This window comes from Calidris pugnax, unplaced genomic scaffold (assembly GCF_001431845.1).
Source record: "Calidris pugnax isolate Ruff unplaced genomic scaffold, ASM143184v1 scaffold57, whole genome shotgun sequence".
NCBI lineage: Eukaryota > Metazoa > Chordata > Aves > Charadriiformes > Scolopacidae > Calidris > Calidris pugnax.
The window spans coordinates 2,668,143-2,684,776 of NW_015090813.1; the positions used below are offsets into that span (position 1 = coordinate 2,668,143).

At 43.7% G+C, this 16,634-nt stretch overlaps 1 protein-coding gene across 2 annotated transcripts; it reads right to left on the bottom strand.

Moving 5' to 3' along the window:
* Positions 1–2,158: 2,158 nt before the first annotated feature.
* RSPH3 (radial spoke 3 homolog (Chlamydomonas)) lies at positions 2,159–16,429 on the bottom strand. Of its 2 annotated transcripts, none has more exons than XM_014939546.1 (8): positions 15,991–16,429; positions 15,228–15,315; positions 13,789–13,930; positions 12,130–12,275; positions 11,371–11,574; positions 10,138–10,300; positions 7,041–7,127; positions 2,159–4,519 (listed from the first exon to the last, which is right to left on the bottom strand). In XM_014939546.1, the coding sequence occupies exons 1-8, from the start codon at positions 16,119–16,121 to the stop codon at positions 4,167–4,169; spliced, it is 1,314 nt and encodes a 437-aa protein (XP_014795032.1). In that variant the 5' UTR covers positions 16,122–16,429; the 3' UTR covers positions 2,159–4,166. The 2 variants fall into 2 exon arrangements, with proteins under 2 accessions (XP_014795032.1, XP_014795030.1); XM_014939544.1 differs by lacking the exon at positions 7,041–7,127 and adding an exon at positions 7,999–8,085.
* Positions 16,430–16,634: the final 205 nt, after the last annotated feature.

Below are 16,634 nucleotides of genomic sequence, written 5' to 3' on the forward strand. Positions count from 1 at the left end.
CTCCGGAGCGGCTCTCCGAGGCCGGCGGGGAGGGGTTCTCCGGGGCCGGTGTGGGCCCAGGCATCCCGGTCGGGGTGCAGCTCGGCCGCCGGTGCCCGAGGGCTTGCTCTGCTGCCGGGAAACTTGTTAAAAAGGAGCGTCGCGGCCCGTAGCTTTCCCGCCGGCTGTGGAGCCCGGAGGTGGCCGCTCTTGCCAGGATCCTGTGGGCCCCTCACCTGCGCCGGCGGTCGGTGACTCCTGCCAAGGAAGGCACCCCACAGCATGAAGACTTTCCTACGCAGATACCGATTTTGCTTCATTATCTTGGAGGTTTGTTGCAGACTTGCGCCCTGGCGCGTCCCCTGGAGCCACTCGTGGCTGTGTCTTCTTGTCCTGTTCGAGGTCATCCTTGTGGAGATGCTTCCACCTTTTTCATTGGGGAACCACAATCAGATCCAGCCCAGCCTTCTCTTCCCCAGGGTGAACACACCCAGTGCTTTCAGCCTTGCTTCCTAGGGCAAGTTCTCTGCTTTTAACCATAAGGCAGTTTATAACTAGAGTAATACTGCAATAAAGCAGCATCACAGTTAGACCACTGAAATGAACTCCAGGCCACGTCCAGCTTCTGGTTTGTACCAGTAAAGCAGCCCTGACGGTGAGTTTCATTATTTCACTACAATAGATACTGTCCTAGTGGTCTAAAGGTGTCTCTTGCAGGAGGGCAGGACAGGAATCACCATGGCTTTGTGAGCACCACAGGGCTGTTGCTGAATATTGCTGCTCTTACAGTACAGAATGAATCACAGAATGATAGGGGGTTGGAAGGGACCTCTGGAGATCATCTAGTCCAACCCCCCTGCCAAAGCAGGTCCACCTAGAGCAGGTTGCACAGGAACGTGTCCAGGCGGGTTTTGAATGTCTCCAGAGAAGGAGACTCCACCACATCCCTGGGCAGCCTGTTCCAGGGCTCTGCCACCCTCAAAGTGAAGAAGTTCCTCCTCATGCTTAGAAGGAAGGTCTTATGTTCAAGTTTGTGCCCATTTCGTCTTGTTCTGTCTCTGGGTACCACTGAAAATAAGACTGGCCCCATCCTCTTGACAACCCACCCTTTAAGTATTTATAGGCGTTGATCAGATCCCTCCTCAAGAAGTAATAAAGTAATAGCACTGTAGTAATAAGTAAGAAGTAATACAGCTTCTGTGGGCTCCCAAGGCTGTAGCCATTAAAGATGGACAAGTTGAGGTTCATGTTGAACATATGCATATAAGCAAGCGAGCAAACACTTCAATAGGTGTATTCTTTTTATTCATTCTCTCTGCAGCTCTTTGAAACCTGTGATTTCTGTCACCAGCAAACCAATTTTACACTCAACAAATTGCTGCCAGTCTGTCAGCGTGTGGAGAGTCCAGTTCAGTCCATCACTAACAAGAGGATTCCCAAACTCAATCAGGGCCAGGCAGTAAATTTTTCAATGTCTTTCCCACTTCTCAAGCGGGTGTTGAAGTAAACATGGAGCTAAACTGCTGAGCTGGTTGTTGGACTAATGCTTTGGCTGTTTGCAGAGAAATCAATAGATGGAACACACGTGGATACAGTCATATTGTAAACAGCTGCTTTTGATAAAAACACACAAAGTTCAGAAGCCCCACTGTGCACACACACTGTTTGAGGATTTAACTGACAGGTGCCCAGCCTGGGCATGATCTTTAAAAGTCTCTGTGATTCTATGATCTTAGTGTGGACTATGTTGGATGACCCTAACGTGTTAGCTCCTCATGTTATGAGGAAATTATGATCTTAGCGTGGACTATGTTGGATGACCCTACGTGTTAGCTCCTCATGTTATGAGGAAATTTTGCAAAAGGTTTATCAGAAGAGGGAAGTCCAGAGGGGTGCCACTAGTGCAGGGTGTACAATAGGTGACATCAGTGTCTCTATACATGTCTCTGCAGCCGATTGCTGTGGCCTGTCCTGCCCTCTAGTGCCTGCAGCACCATCTCCTCCTGTCCCCTCTGCTCCTCCTCGCACCCACACACCCACTCGAGGGACACGCTGCTGTGGGGACACAGACCAGAGAAAGAGGATTTGGAGGGGAAGGGTGTGGGGAGGCTGAGTGCGTTACAGCAAACTCTCCCACAATACACATTCTGTACATTCTAATGACTTAAAATTGTAGGCATACAATTCATTATTTTTTTAATAGTAATTTAAGAATACATAATAGTGCCACAACCTATTTAAATAGTATAATCCAACACTTCAAGTAAATTTTCTAGCCATAAAACACAAAGCAGGAGTGACAAAAATGAGAACATTTTTCTCTTCGCCTTCCTCTTATAACCTTCCTAAACAAAACATTCAAGTCAGCATTCGCTGACATCTTTTCAGAAATGGTCCATGGCAGTCCTTTACATTATACTAATTCTCCTCTAAATACACGACAAAACAATCATTCAGTAATGAGGAATCCTTAAAACTGACATACAGTGTCCCAAAGAGGAGCTGAAACATCTACAATTCTCATGAATCATGTCACAAAGCCTTTTTACTTCTCTAGATAAAATTAGCCTGAAGTTATTTACATGAAGTCACGACAGGAGTCTCCATCATCGTGGGAATAAAAAAAAACCGTGATGCAAAATCTTGGTCCTACTGAAACTGAGGTAAACCTCCCACTGACCCCAATGCCTAAATCAGAGTTTCAATTCCAGTCATAAAAATAAATTCTTCTTAGAAACTTATAGACAGATGTAGTGAGCGCCAACTACCTTAATTTTGTATATGTAACACATTTTGCTGGATGCCTTGAGGAATCAAACAAAAATAAAAAAACAAGCACGCTTTGTTGACATACTGTGAACTTAGCAAACGGAGAAGGAGTTTACAGGGGAATATTCCAGCTTTGAAAAGCATCCCTGGGTATCTCTGTCTACAGTCTGTACTATGTGACTCCAGACAGTCAGTTTTAACATAGTCATATTACACCAAACCACTTAGTGTATTTTTTGGTGGTTACATCCCATTACTTCTGATTTTCAACTACATACAGAGAGGTGAACACCTGACACCTTCCAAGGGGGGTTTTCCACGTCAGCAACAGCTGCCCTGATTATCAGTGGATGTCCTAGCCCAGGATAGAGGGAAGGCAGGGTCCATCCAGGTACGTGAGGCCACATGTACAAGTGGTCCAGTGAAAAGCCTGGATGTCCCTTTTGAGGGCATGAGATGTGGAGCAGGTGTTTGTCTCTTCAAGTTTCATTCCTGACATCTCACTGGCCTGCTGGGTTAGCACACGTCTCCTCTGACCTGCAAGAGGAGGTAGCACAAAGCAGTCTAGACAAGGCAGGGCTTTTTTCCACAGCCACAGCCAGGAAACGATGTCACTGTAATGGAGCACAGATGTGTTTTGATGAGGGGGAATGCCCTACTTATGGAGTTGTCCTGTGAAAGGACAGATACATGTGGCAGTGCAGGCCACCATTTTATCAGTCATGTCTGGTACCATTTCCAGTGAAACAGCAGGAAAGGACAATTATAAAAAAACTTGAGGCTGGACTTAGCACATGGCTCCAGCCCCTCACCAGGGCTCTGAGAGTCAGGAAGCTGAGGAGGATTTTGCACTGGGCAGAAATTCCCAGTGGCAGGTACCTCTTTGAACTTGAAGAGCAACAACAGCCTTTGCTCTATTACCTGCTGAGATGTCCATCTAAGTTTGTCAGGAAAGGAGAGACTAACATGAGTGATAAGAAATTTATCTAAGTGCCATAGCAGTTATGCTTCAAAACAGGGAAAGTAAGGAAACTCTGCTCTGAGAACTTGCAAAGGTTATTAAGATGCTCTCAGTGTCCTTCTTGTGACACCCACCACCCACCATGTCCCACACCTCCTAGCACAGGGTGTGGGACAGTGTTACTTTTCAACTGTCAACATCCCAGGTTTTTGATGGACTGGACTGTGTAGAAGGGGATGGCATTTCACTGCCATTCATTGCACTAGTAACCTCTGTCTTGCTTCTTACAGCCTGAAATCAGCAATGCCAGCATACAGAAAACACACTTTAATGCTCTACTGCTGCTTGGGTTCATCCTTCAGCATGGCTAGGGCACAATACTTGTAAATAGATAGGAATTAGTTTCTTCTTCCAGCTAAGCCATTCCTCTCCATCTGCTTGATGACTTGCCTGCTTGTTACTCGATTTCCAAATCCTCTGTTCCTGCTTGATCTGTCTCGTCTAACTGGGAAGAGGTGCGACGTGAAAGCTGTTCTTCAGCAACAGGTTGGTCGGTCTCTTCCTTCTCTGTGATGGGTGGATCAGACTCTTCCTTCTCTGTGATGGGTGGATCAGACTCTTCCTTCTCTGTGATGGGTGGATCAGTCTCTTCCTTGTCTGTGACCAGTTGGTCAGCAGCATCTGTCTCACCAGCCTCCTGGGGTGCTGCCTCAGTTGGCTTGGGCTCTTCAGCAGGTGCCCCTGCCTGATCAGGCAGAGGTTCACGGCTAAATGCATCTAGGCGGTTTTCAACCACTGTACTAATCAAGGCTGAAAGAGAGAAAGCCACCATTAGCAAACATGGAGGAAAAAAACCCTATAATTTGAGATTACTTTATATATTACTGATCTATAACTTCTTGAACAGGGATAAAAAAACAACACCAAAATAACACAAGAAACGAAAAAAATACTAGAATGAGAAAAAACATCCCTGCTGCTGTAGCCTACTTCCAGCCAAACGAGTGGTTTAGACTGAAAGCAGTGATTTGAAAGGGTTCACCTGGATAGTTTTGTTCATTTCCTCACAGTTGTTCCTCACTTCTGGAGCAGGTCACCCTGAGGTGAACCTCCCACTGACCCCAATGCCCAAATCAGTTTCAATTCCAGTCATAAAAATAAATTCTTCTTAGAAACTTATAGTCACAAGGACTAGCCAGGTTGCACACACCATGATGGTTTTGGCAGTGGGAAATACTGGAACCATGGGAGTCATCACAAGACTTTATCTTTCTGAAAAGCAGCTGTTAAAGCACCTATTCCTGTTTAGCCTTCATAATTTTTTTCTAAACGTTATAACCCTTCCAAATCAAAGAACACAACCACAACAACAAAAAAATCAACACTCACTTTGATTTACATCATTTAAACATGAAAAACAGACAAAAAAAATCAACACTCACTGTGATTTACATCATTTAAACATGAAAAACAGAGGCCAACAGTGAAGAGAAGTGTAACACAGAAAACAGGACAATGTACAGGTACTAAAAAGAGTGTCATTGTTAATACATGGGTTGACTTCTCTGAGAGGACAAACATTTCTGCCTTACACTATGGGTGCTTCCCTTGTAGTTCACAGTAAGAAAATAAATTCTTTAAGGAGAATCTTCATTCAAATGTGTTAAAAATGGATCCGTAGAGATTTTTCCTATGCTGTTCCGTAAGTGGGGGAAGAAGCCACAAACTGTCTCAGCCAAGGCTGTGTCTGCCTCTACAAAACTTGGAGAATCTAATTTGCAATTGCTTTTGCAGAGATGATGTTTAGTCAACAGTGGGTAATTGGGTATAAATAGGAAATACAGAGGGTAAATAGCAAAACAGGGGCTGCTGTCATCACTTATTGGCCTGCTCCAGGTGCCCTGTGTGTCTGATGTCCGACCACAATACCTGGTTAAAAAATTAAACAGAAAGATTTAATAGGAATATGATAGATGTTCTCATCAATAGTGTATCCTGCAGCAGCATCCTCCTTGGGATGTTTATTCAGTAGTCCCATAAAATATTTCTTTCTTAAAAGGAGAGAAAATTCCCTCCCATCTGAAGAAGTTACATGAAGTGAACCTAGAGTGTATGTACCAGCACATATATCATAGGATGAAACAACTAACAGACCAGCTGTAATTATCCAAATTATATCCTAACAAAGGACCCTAGTTAAACAGAAAACAAACCCAAAGGAAACAAACACAATTGTTATTCAATTCCAAAAATCACAGCAGAAAGAAAACTATAGGAATGAAAGATGTAATGCAAGTATAAAAAGTGGTTTGGTCTAGGACCACCATAGTGGACATGCATTTATCATAATTCTGTGTTTCCACACACGACAGAGTTTAGATTGTTCATGTATTTCAACTACAGCCTCCGAAGACTGACTAATAAAAGAACCTGAATACTTAGCTTGATTTAGCCCAAAAGATGGCTGGTATTTTAATCTATTTCAAAAGCAAGGACATTCCCCATCCCTGGAAGTGTTCCCCCATTCCTGGAGGTGTTCAAGGCCAGGCTGGATGGGGCTTTGAGCAACCTGATCTAGTGAGAGGTGTCACTGCCCCTGGCAGCTGGGGTTGGAACTAGATCTTTAAGGTCCCTTCCAACTCTAACCATTGTGTGATTCTGTGATATGATTATTGACTGCTGAGGAGATAAGCCTTTGTTTTGATGAAAAGTGCTGGTTACCTGACTTCTCAGTCAGCCATGGCCTATGATTATCCCTCTTCTCCTTTCATGTAGGATGAACATATTACTCTGTAGCTCAGGAAGCTCACACAAACAAGTTAAGAGACTTTTGTGGTATACACGTGGCTGTAGGCAGGATGAGCTTTTGTGTTTCCACTGGCACAATCAGACACACTACAGAGAACAGCACAGCGATGATGGTCGTGTAACACATAGGAAATATAAGTTATATAGCAGAGAAAATAATTGGTCTTCTTTAACCATTCTGCTCCTCCAAATGTATTACATCTCCCAGCATCAACACATCTCAAACAGTATAAAGCCAGCAGAGAGAAAGTAGTGCAGCATGACTGACGCTTCCATTATTGCAGCTGAAAATCAATTACCTAAGTGTATGTAGCAGTAGTTTTCCAACATTAAAAATGTTTTAATATAGTAAAAAAGAAAACCCTAACACAAAAAGCCACGGGTACTTGGAGCTCTGTCCAAAATGACACCTGCTACCTTAACTCACAATGACCGTGTAAAATGTGATATTTGTGCTCAGTGGGGAAAAAACAATCAAGAACATCAAGCAGCCCAGATTACATTCCAGGATTTGGTAACTTACAGTCAAGCATTGTCCTCCCCAGAACCTTCCTCTCTAGTGTTTCTTCCACTTCTGTCATCAGCCATGGAAGGAATTCTGTCTCAATATCTGTAAGCGTTTAGCAGGAAGAAAGAAGAAAAAATGTCTTTTTATTAAGGATGAGCAACAGGATCTTGAAGCTGTTTTTCATTTGCTACGATCACTATGGGATGAACATCCTTGGCAAAAGACACTTGCACTGCCCCTGGCAGCTGGGGTTGGAACTAGATCTTTAAGGTCCCTTCCAACTCTAACCATTGTGTGATTCTGTGATATGATTATTGACTGCTGAGGAGATAAGCCTTTGTTTTGATGAAAAGTGCTGGTTACCTGACTTCTCAGTCAGCCATGGCCTATGATTATCCCTCTTCTCCTTTCATGTAGGATGAACATATTACTCTGTAGCTCAGGAAGCTCACACAAACAAGTTAAGAGACTTTTGTGGTATACACGTGGCTGTAGGCAGGATGAGCTTTTGTGTTTCCACTGGCACAATCAGACACACTACAGAGAACAGCACAGCGATGATGGTCGTGTAACACATAGGAAATATAAGTTATATAGCAGAGAAAATAATTGGTCTTCTTTAACCATTCTGCTCCTCCAAATGTATTACATCTCCCAGCATCAACACATCTCAAACAGTATAAAGCCAGCAGAGAGAAAGTAGTGCAGCATGACTGACGCTTCCATTATTGCAGCTGAAAATCAATTACCTAAGTGTATGTAGCAGTAGTTTTCCAACATTAAAAATGTTTTAATATAGTAAAAAAGAAAACCCTAACACAAAAAGCCACGGGTACTTGGAGCTCTGTCCAAAATGACACCTGCTACCTTAACTCACAATGACCGTGTAAAATGTGATATTTGTGCTCAGTGGGGAAAAAACAATCAAGAACATCAAGCAGCCCAGATTACATTCCAGGATTTGGTAACTTACAGTCAAGCATTGTCCTCCCTAGAACCTTCCTCTCAAGTGTTTCTTCCACTTCTGTCATCAGCCACGGAAGGAATTCTGTCTCAATATCTGTAAGCGTTTAGCAGGAAGAAATAAGGGAAAAAATGTCTTTTTATTAAGGATGAACAACAGGATCTTGAAGCTGTTTTTCATTTGGTAGGATCATTAAGGGATGAACATCCTTGGCAAAAGACACTTGCTTTGCAAGGGCCAGATTAAATCTCTCAGGTGTTGTTGAGTTTCTTATGTCCTGCATCTCTTACTGAGGTTCCTCATTGTTATGAACCCAGACCAGAGTCCTCTGAACTTCAGTTGATTTTCAAAGGGGTCTGGCACCCTTGAAGGGCTAGCACAGATGAGATACGCAGTCATGTTCTAGTCAGATGAAAATAACTATCCTGAACAAGTCAGAAGAATAACATTTCCTGCCTTGCTTTCCAAAGACGTCTGGCTTCTGGTCAGCTGAAAGCATTTGTTCCCTCTGACTAAAGAGCTCTTGCTTTCTTAAATCATGCTCTTTGTATGCCATGGTCCCAAAGCCTGCCCTCTTTGCAAAATATACTCAGTTTCTGCATTTGCCCCATGACTTGTCCTGGAGAGAGTGTATCCATTCCCCAGGCACCTGTACATTGCCTGGGGAAACGAGGTGCAGCAAGGTGGCCTATCAGAAATGCTGCTGATTCTAAAAGCTTGGAAGTCACCAATATACAACTCCAAAGTTATTTTCAGGGCTGAATTATAATTGAATAATTTCTCCATTGCTCTGATAATCATTATCAAAGATTCAGAATGACATATAGATTTCATTGTATCAAAATACATTTATTTTGATTTGGATCTCTCTCTCTCTGCTCTACCAATTCCTAACCACTCATTATTTCTCTCCAGTTCAAAGCACCTCCTCCCATTGTAACACTGTCAGTTCTTGCTTATTCTTGATGATTTGTACAGATGATCAATGTTTTTTTTCAAAAATTTTAGTTTAGAAACTGTATCTTCATCCACAAATGTAAATGAATAAAGCAAAAAATTTAGTTTGGAAACTATATCTTCATCCACAAATGTAAATGAATAAAGTAAGGGAAAAAATGTCTTTTTATTAAGGATGAACAACAGGATCTTGAAGCTGTTTTTCATTTGGTAGGATCATTAAGGGATGAACATCCTTGGCAAAAGACACTTGCTTTGCAAGGGCCAGATTAAATCTCTCAGGTGCTGTTGAGTTTCTTAAGAGATGCTGTCCTGCATCTCTTACTGAGGTTCCTCATTGTTATGAACCCAGACCAGAGTCCTCTGAACTTCAGTTGATTTTCAAAGGGGTCTGGCACCCTTGAAGGGCTAGCACAGATGAGATACGCAGTCATGTTCTAGTCAGATGAAAATAACTATCCTGAACAAGTCAGAAGAATAACATTTCCTGCCTTGCTTTCCAAAGACGTCTGGCTTCTGGTCAGCTGAAAGCATTTGTTCCCTCTGACTAAAGAGCTCTTGCTTTCTTAAATCATGCTCTTTGTATGCCATGGTCCCAAAGCCTGCCCTCTTTGCAAAATATACTCAGTTTCTGCATTTGCCCCATGACTGTCCTGGAGAGAGTGTATCCATTCCCCAGGCACCTGTACATTGCCTGGGGAAACGAGGTGCAGCAAGGTGGCCTATCAGAAATGCTGCTGATTCTAAAAGCTTGGAAGTCACCAATATACAACTCCAAAGTTATTTTCAGGGCTGAATTATAATTGAATAATTTCTCCATTGCTCTGATAATCATTATCAAAGATTCAGAATGACATATAGATTTCATTGTATCAAAATACATTTACTTTGATTTGGATCTCTCTCTCTCTGCTCTACCAATTCCTAACCACTCATTATTTCTCTCCAGTTCAAAGCACCTCCTCCCATTGTAACACTGTCAGTTCTTGCTTATTCTTGATGATTTGTACAGATGATCAATGTTTTTTTTCAAAAATTTTAGTTTAGAAACTGTATCTTCATCCACAAATGTAAATGAATAAAGTCTTGTGATATTATTCTAAATCATAGGACAATAAGCTATGTTTTATGGTTGGTTTGACCTTTGCATTTCTCAGTTCACGTGTTAAAAAAATAAAATAAAATACAAACCTCTTTCGATAGGGTCATAAAAAAAGCCACTCTCACGAAGATTGTTGAAGACCGAGGGAATGAGATCAGTCAGGTAACGCTGAGCAAACGCCCGAGCTGCAATTTTCTCTGTGGTCTCTTTCTGTTTCTGCAGCATTTGCATGTGCTGGAGTTTGCGACGTTCCTGTCAAGACAATATTGCATGTAAAACTTTCAGGCCTTTAGCCATTACTCCTTTGATCTAGACTTTGAAGAATGATTACAGGGTGAGAAATAGCAAAGCTAAGAGTACTGATGCTTATGGCCTTTAACTTTCACAAAAACTTCTCATATGAACAAGTGCTTGAAAGCAAATTTGTACTCAGTCTGTAGAGTACTAAAGAGCAAAAGGACTAGAGGGAAACACATTCCTTTGGGATACCTTTTCTGATTTTGGCAAGTCTGTAAAATAAGGGACTTGTAGCTGGCCAAATGAGACCCTTCTCTGATACCTTAATATGCATTCATCTTATGATTATTTGGTTTATTATTACAGATAAAGCTGATCGGGCCAAATGAGACCCTTCTCTGATACCTTAATATGCATTCATCTTATGATTATTTGGTTTATTATTACAGATAAAGCTGATCGTTGGCCTTGGAATAAGATGGAGTCAGGATTTCCTGAACTTTTTTTCTTTCCAATTTTATATCCTAGTTGATATAATTAAAAATTAAAACTCATATTGGTCCAGGAAATCATGGAAAAAAACACCAAATATATAAGGCTGAGGAAGAGCAAGTAATTAAGACTTGCCCTTTCTATTTACTAATAGTACTAATACAGCTTAGTACTTGGAGATCTTGAGAGGCACGTGTGCACATCCAGTAGTGCGTGCATTGAGTGTGAAAGACTAGGAGGTGCCTCTCTTACTTTCAAGCTCCCTGATGATTCATTTAGCAGTTACTATACTGAAAAGGCTTGAGTAACAGCTGCACCAGGCACAAATGGTACTGTTGGGTTCAGCTTCTCAATCAGGTGTTGGAGTACACCAGTTCACTGGAGCGTGACTGCTCCAAATAAACACAACAGCGTGGTGCTAGTGCACGAGAGCAGCTGTATGGCACCAAAATGCTTTGAGGAACATCAAACTTGATAATACCCTTTTGGGCACATCCAGCTTATTTTCACAGCTTGTCTTTTGATACTGGAAATGTTTTTTTCTCTTCTGATAAGCATTCAGATGGGCCTGTTTTGCTCTTAGGAAGTCCTACCTTCTCCTCTCTGTATCGCCTGTCCTGCTCTTCCAGGCGCTGTGCTTCAGCAAGCTCTGCGTTACGCAGCTCTGTGTAGGCACGCTGCCGTGCCCACAGCTGGGCCAGCTCTTCTTCTTCCATGACTTCCAGCAAAGCTTGCTCAATCGTTTTCCCAACCAACACTTCCAGGATCTGCTTGACTTCGATGTCAAAGTCAAACAGCTGAGGATGGGAGTCAAGAAAACAGAAATCAATGACCCTCGATCACAATCAGTCCTCACATCTTGGCAAGGAGAAGAGGAGGATGAACAAAGCCCATGTGCTGAAGACAGGCCTGAGAAGTGCAGGTGGGGACCCAGTGACAGCCAAAGCCAGAAGCATGAATGCAGCTGGGGCTCAGTGATGAGTGGGCTGGAGGGAGATACCACACACCCTACCCCAGCCACGGTGGGGGCTGCCAGGGAGAAGCAGAGCACTCACTTGGACCCTATTTCTGCTCACCTCGGGATTTCCAGACCCTTCTCGGGCTGGACACTCTTTCTATAGGAGAGAGCATTTCTCAGCATTGCAGTTCTTAGCTGAAAGCAGCAGAACCAGTGCTTATAGAGAAGCACCTTTCTTACTTTTGCACTTAACCTCACAGCAAATATTGGAGACTTTTCTTCTTTTTTGTGAGGAAAAGTTTCTTTCTGCTTCTGCCTCAATTTTGCATTAGAAACTTATTTTGTATGGCAGACCTGGTTTGACAGCACTTGCGAACCTGACTTCGCCTCATACCTCTCCTTCTTCTATTTGTGTGGCCACATCTTTTCCTGTTTTGGCTGGTATGAAGAGTGGAGTGGCTGGTCTGTCCAAAAATGCATCTGTTTGACACTCTATATCAACCTCTATTATCTGGTCACTAATCTCTTCCAAATACAGCTCTAGAAATAAAAGCACAATGAAAGCTGTAAGTTGGATTCTTTTTATTTTAACTGTTAACTATTTTTGATGACTCTATAGAGAACTTGAATTATATCCAAAGAGTGCAAAAAAAAATGCCTTCTATAAAGTAAAAAAAAAAAGAAAAAAAGGCACACCTCAACTTAAAACATTTCTCAGCTTGCTGCAGAGGCCATCTGATGTCACATTCTCTGTAATGTCTGGTGCACTTCCTAAATAAGTAGGTTTCAAAAGTCAGTCTGGTCCATTTCAGCCCACCTTGCAGAATAAGCAATTCTTAGGAGAGTCAACAGGATAGGACAATTTCAAAAAAGGATAATGATTGGCTGTGTACTAATGAGTGATATTGGAAATATGTATTTTTTCTATTGTATGCAGCAAACCAGAACACTGGATCTGTTGGGTTTAAAGAATGATGCTCCACTTCTGACCCCACCAGAAGTGGCTTTGAGGTAACCACACATCTGTAACTACATGTGCTTGATTTGAATTATAACTGTCTGTCTCCTACTGCAGAGATAAATAGCCTGGCTCAGATATTATTATTCTGTGGAGTACCACAGAATCACATGGGGTTGAAAGGGACATCTGGAGATCATCTAGTCCAAGCCCCCTGCCAGAACAGACCCACCTAGAACAGGTGGCACAGGAACATGTCCAGGCGGGTTTTGAATGTCTCCAGGGATGGAGACTCCACCACCTCTCCAGACAGCCTGTTCCAGGGCTCTGCCACCCTCAAAGTACTAAAAATTATCTGCACTAGTCAGTGGGAAGGATATGAAAGCAGGACTTCCACACTAGATAGCCTCCTTCTGCGTCCAGCAGTGTTTGGATGGTGAAAAGCTGCTGTGGGCATTGGAGGTGGTGTAGGAGGTTCAGTGGAGCTTGGGCAGAGGGAATGTTCAGCAGCCAAAGACTATGTCTGATTAGCGAGTAACACAGCTGTTTCCCCAGTTTGTAAATCAGCCCAATCTGAAAGGATTTTCAGAGGGCACAGCTCTGAAAATTACACATTACACTCACCTCATGATTACCCCACTGGCAACTTTTGGTTTTCCTACAAGTAAAGTTGTTTTACCACAAATACGGCAGTTTCCTATTCTAAATTAGGGTGTGTCCCCCAGTTTTTAATACTAGTTTTATTATTACATAAAACTGCACTCTTAAGCAAAATTTTTAAAACGCCTCAATTTTAAGCATATACCAAACTTGCCTGACAATACTGGAAAAGGAAAGAATAAATGAAGAAGTCTTGACTAGTGGTCAAGAATGTACACTGAAAACTGAAAAACACAGCCTCTGGGAAAATTTATTAAATACAACTAAAAATAAGGGGTTATAATAGAAGGAATTTGAGAACCTCTGATTCTAGAATTCTATGATTCTAACCTTAACCCTGTGTGATTCTACCAACTGCCCCATCAATTTACTAAATGAATATAAATCAGCAAGTTTTTTTTTTCAGATGAATTTTTTAAAAATTCAGTCTTTTACCTGTCTGCACATGAACATGCTCTCTGCCTTCCACAGGCTCAGGTGTTCTCGATAGCATTTGCTCTTTTGCGCGCTTCCTGGCCAGTGCTCTTCTCCGTGCTTCCCTCCGCCTTTGAATCTCATGGAGACTGGGTTGGGTACTCTGAGCAGGGATGAAGAAGAAAAAAAACAACCCACAAACCAGATTACAATTAGTACTTGGAAATGATACTAATTTCTTCTCAGCAGAAAAATGAAGGTGGTTAGTTGAGGCTGGTAGTATGTAGTATGGTAGCGGTAGTATGAAGGCTACGAATCTAGCATTTTGAATTAACTTTTCTAGGTGAACCACAAACCAGATTACACTTGGTACTTGGAAATGATACTAATTTCTTCTCGGCAGAAAAATGAAGGTGGTTGGTTGATTGTAATGCTACAAATCTAGCATTTTGAATTAACTTTTCTAGGTCCTGACCCTAAATTTTCAGTTGCCTTAAAGACTGTAGGGCATGAAACTAATGAGATATGCTAGCTGCCTACAGGCACATCCTAATGGCATCTCACACTAAGAGCAATCAGTTGCTATTAGGAAGTGGATATTATATACAGAACGTGGCTTTGCGAGATAAAGTATGTTAAAATGGCACGTTCTTGCTGACAAGTGAGAGTTTCTAGGTAAAGCTTTAAGAAGGTCAAGTGGACTTAAACCCAGTTATCATATTATCAACAGAACTGTATGCTAGATAAAAATTATAGGTTCTTTATTGCTGATGAAGCAAAAGAAACCCGTACTAACTTTTATTTCAGTACTGTGTTTGTGGATTGAAATGAACATCACTTTCGAACTTCTGAAACAGAACATGGGTGAAATTTACTCTAAGAAACAGCTGCTGAACAACACAAAGTAGCTTTTAAAAATACAGACTGCTTTAAACCCTTATACGATCAGAGTATCTATATAGAAATATTATCTGACAATAAGTATCACTAAAATATTTACTACTGCATCAGGATAAATGAAATACTTTTGCCTCCACACAAGCAGCTTTTATGTACAGCAGGACCACCTAGCTCTGCTTCTTTAGTAGAGTAAGCCAAAGCCTACCCCAAGACTTAATTTCCCAAGAGCTGCTGCTCTCACTGGTAACACCTGTGGATGCATATGGTAACAGATGATGCCTGTCAGCCATCATTATGTTGAAGAAATGGGGGGAGAGGGGGAATCAAGTACCTAATGGGGAAAAAAAAATCATAAATACAGAAGTTCACAGGAAACTAAGTACTTTGAAGAAAGGCTGAAAACAGTTGCATGCTAGTTTCACTGGAGAGCTTGCAACTGTGTGAAATACTTTAAGCAAAATTACAACTTCAGTAGTTAAAATTATTAGCGAGGAACAGTTTTCCTGTCCTACCTATTACTTTTCAACAATGCTGCAGTACAAACCACATAAAAGACATACCACAGGTATGACTTGAAGCGCATAAGTGTTTCCGCGCACCACTCTTCTGTCGTACATCAGGTGGACGTAACGAGGAAGTTCCTTCTCTCTGCGACATCAAGGACAAGGCAGTTGTGGCTACAGGGCTGCAACCTCTACGTTTATTTATGAACACCTCAAACAGGCCAGAAGGGCTTGGAAGGGCCAGAGGTGCTAGTTTCCCCTGGCAGATCGTAGAATGGTTTGGGTTGGAAAGGACCTTAAAGATCATCCAGTTCCAACGCCCTGCCCTGGGCAGAGACACCTCCCACCAGACCAGGTTGCTCAAAGCCCCATCCAGCCTGGCCTTGAACCCCTCCAGGGATGGGGCAGCCACAGCTTCTCTGGGCAACCTGTTCCAGTGTCTCACCACCCTCACAGGAAATAATTTCTTTCTGGTATCTAATCTAAATCTCCCCTCTTCTAATTTAAAATCCTTACCCCTCATCCTATCACTACATTCCCTGATCAAGAGTCCCTCTCCATCTCTCCTGTAGCCCCTTTAGGTACCAGAAGGCCATTCTAAGGTCTCCCCGGAGCCTTCTCTTCTCCAGGCTGAACAACCCCAGCTCTCTCGGCCTGTCCCCACAGCAGAGGGGCTCCAGCCCTCTGATCCCCCTCCCCGGGGAAAGGCGGTGAGGGAGAAGGAGCGAAGGGCAGGAGGAGGGAGCAGCGGGGCCCGTCAGGGACGCGCAGGCCGCGGGTGGCGGGATGGACGCGGCGGGGCCGGACACCGGGCACTCACGGCTCGGCGGCGTCCGGCGGCGCCCGGTACTTCGGGCGGGCGGGCAGGGAGCGGGGCCGGCTGCAGTAGCTGTAGGGGACGGCGGAGTCCGTTGTCGCCGCCGCCATCTCCGGCTGTTGGGCGGGCAGCATGGTGGGGTCCGGCCGGGTCGCGGCGGGGCCGGTGAGGGGCTCGGTGAAGGAGCCGTAGCGGCCGCCGGCGCCGCGGCAACCGTCTCCGGGGCAACGCGCGGGGTTGGGCCTGAGGCGGGTGCGGCGCTGTGGGGCGGCGGTTGGGCCTGTTACCGTTCCCGCTCCCTCTCCTTTTCCCTTTCCCTCTCCCGCAGGTTTTCCTGTCAGGAAGGAGGTAAAGCCTGAGGGAGATTCCAGAGGGACGTGGCGGCTCTCCGGGAAACCATCGCTTTAACTGCTAAGGGGGTTTGCGCTTGGCGGCGCTGCGCGGCCCCTCCTGGGCCGAGGTAATGAGGGAGCTTCACCGCCGGGTGTCACCGTCCTCCCTCCGCCTCACGCTGGTGCTCGGGGACCGGGAGGTTCCCGGTTAAACTGGCGGTGGCTTAACCCCATCTGCAGTGCTGCTGAGGAAGCAAAAATTGGCGGGGAGAGAGGGGGGAATCGCAAGAAGCTGGCGGGTGGTGGGCCGGCGGC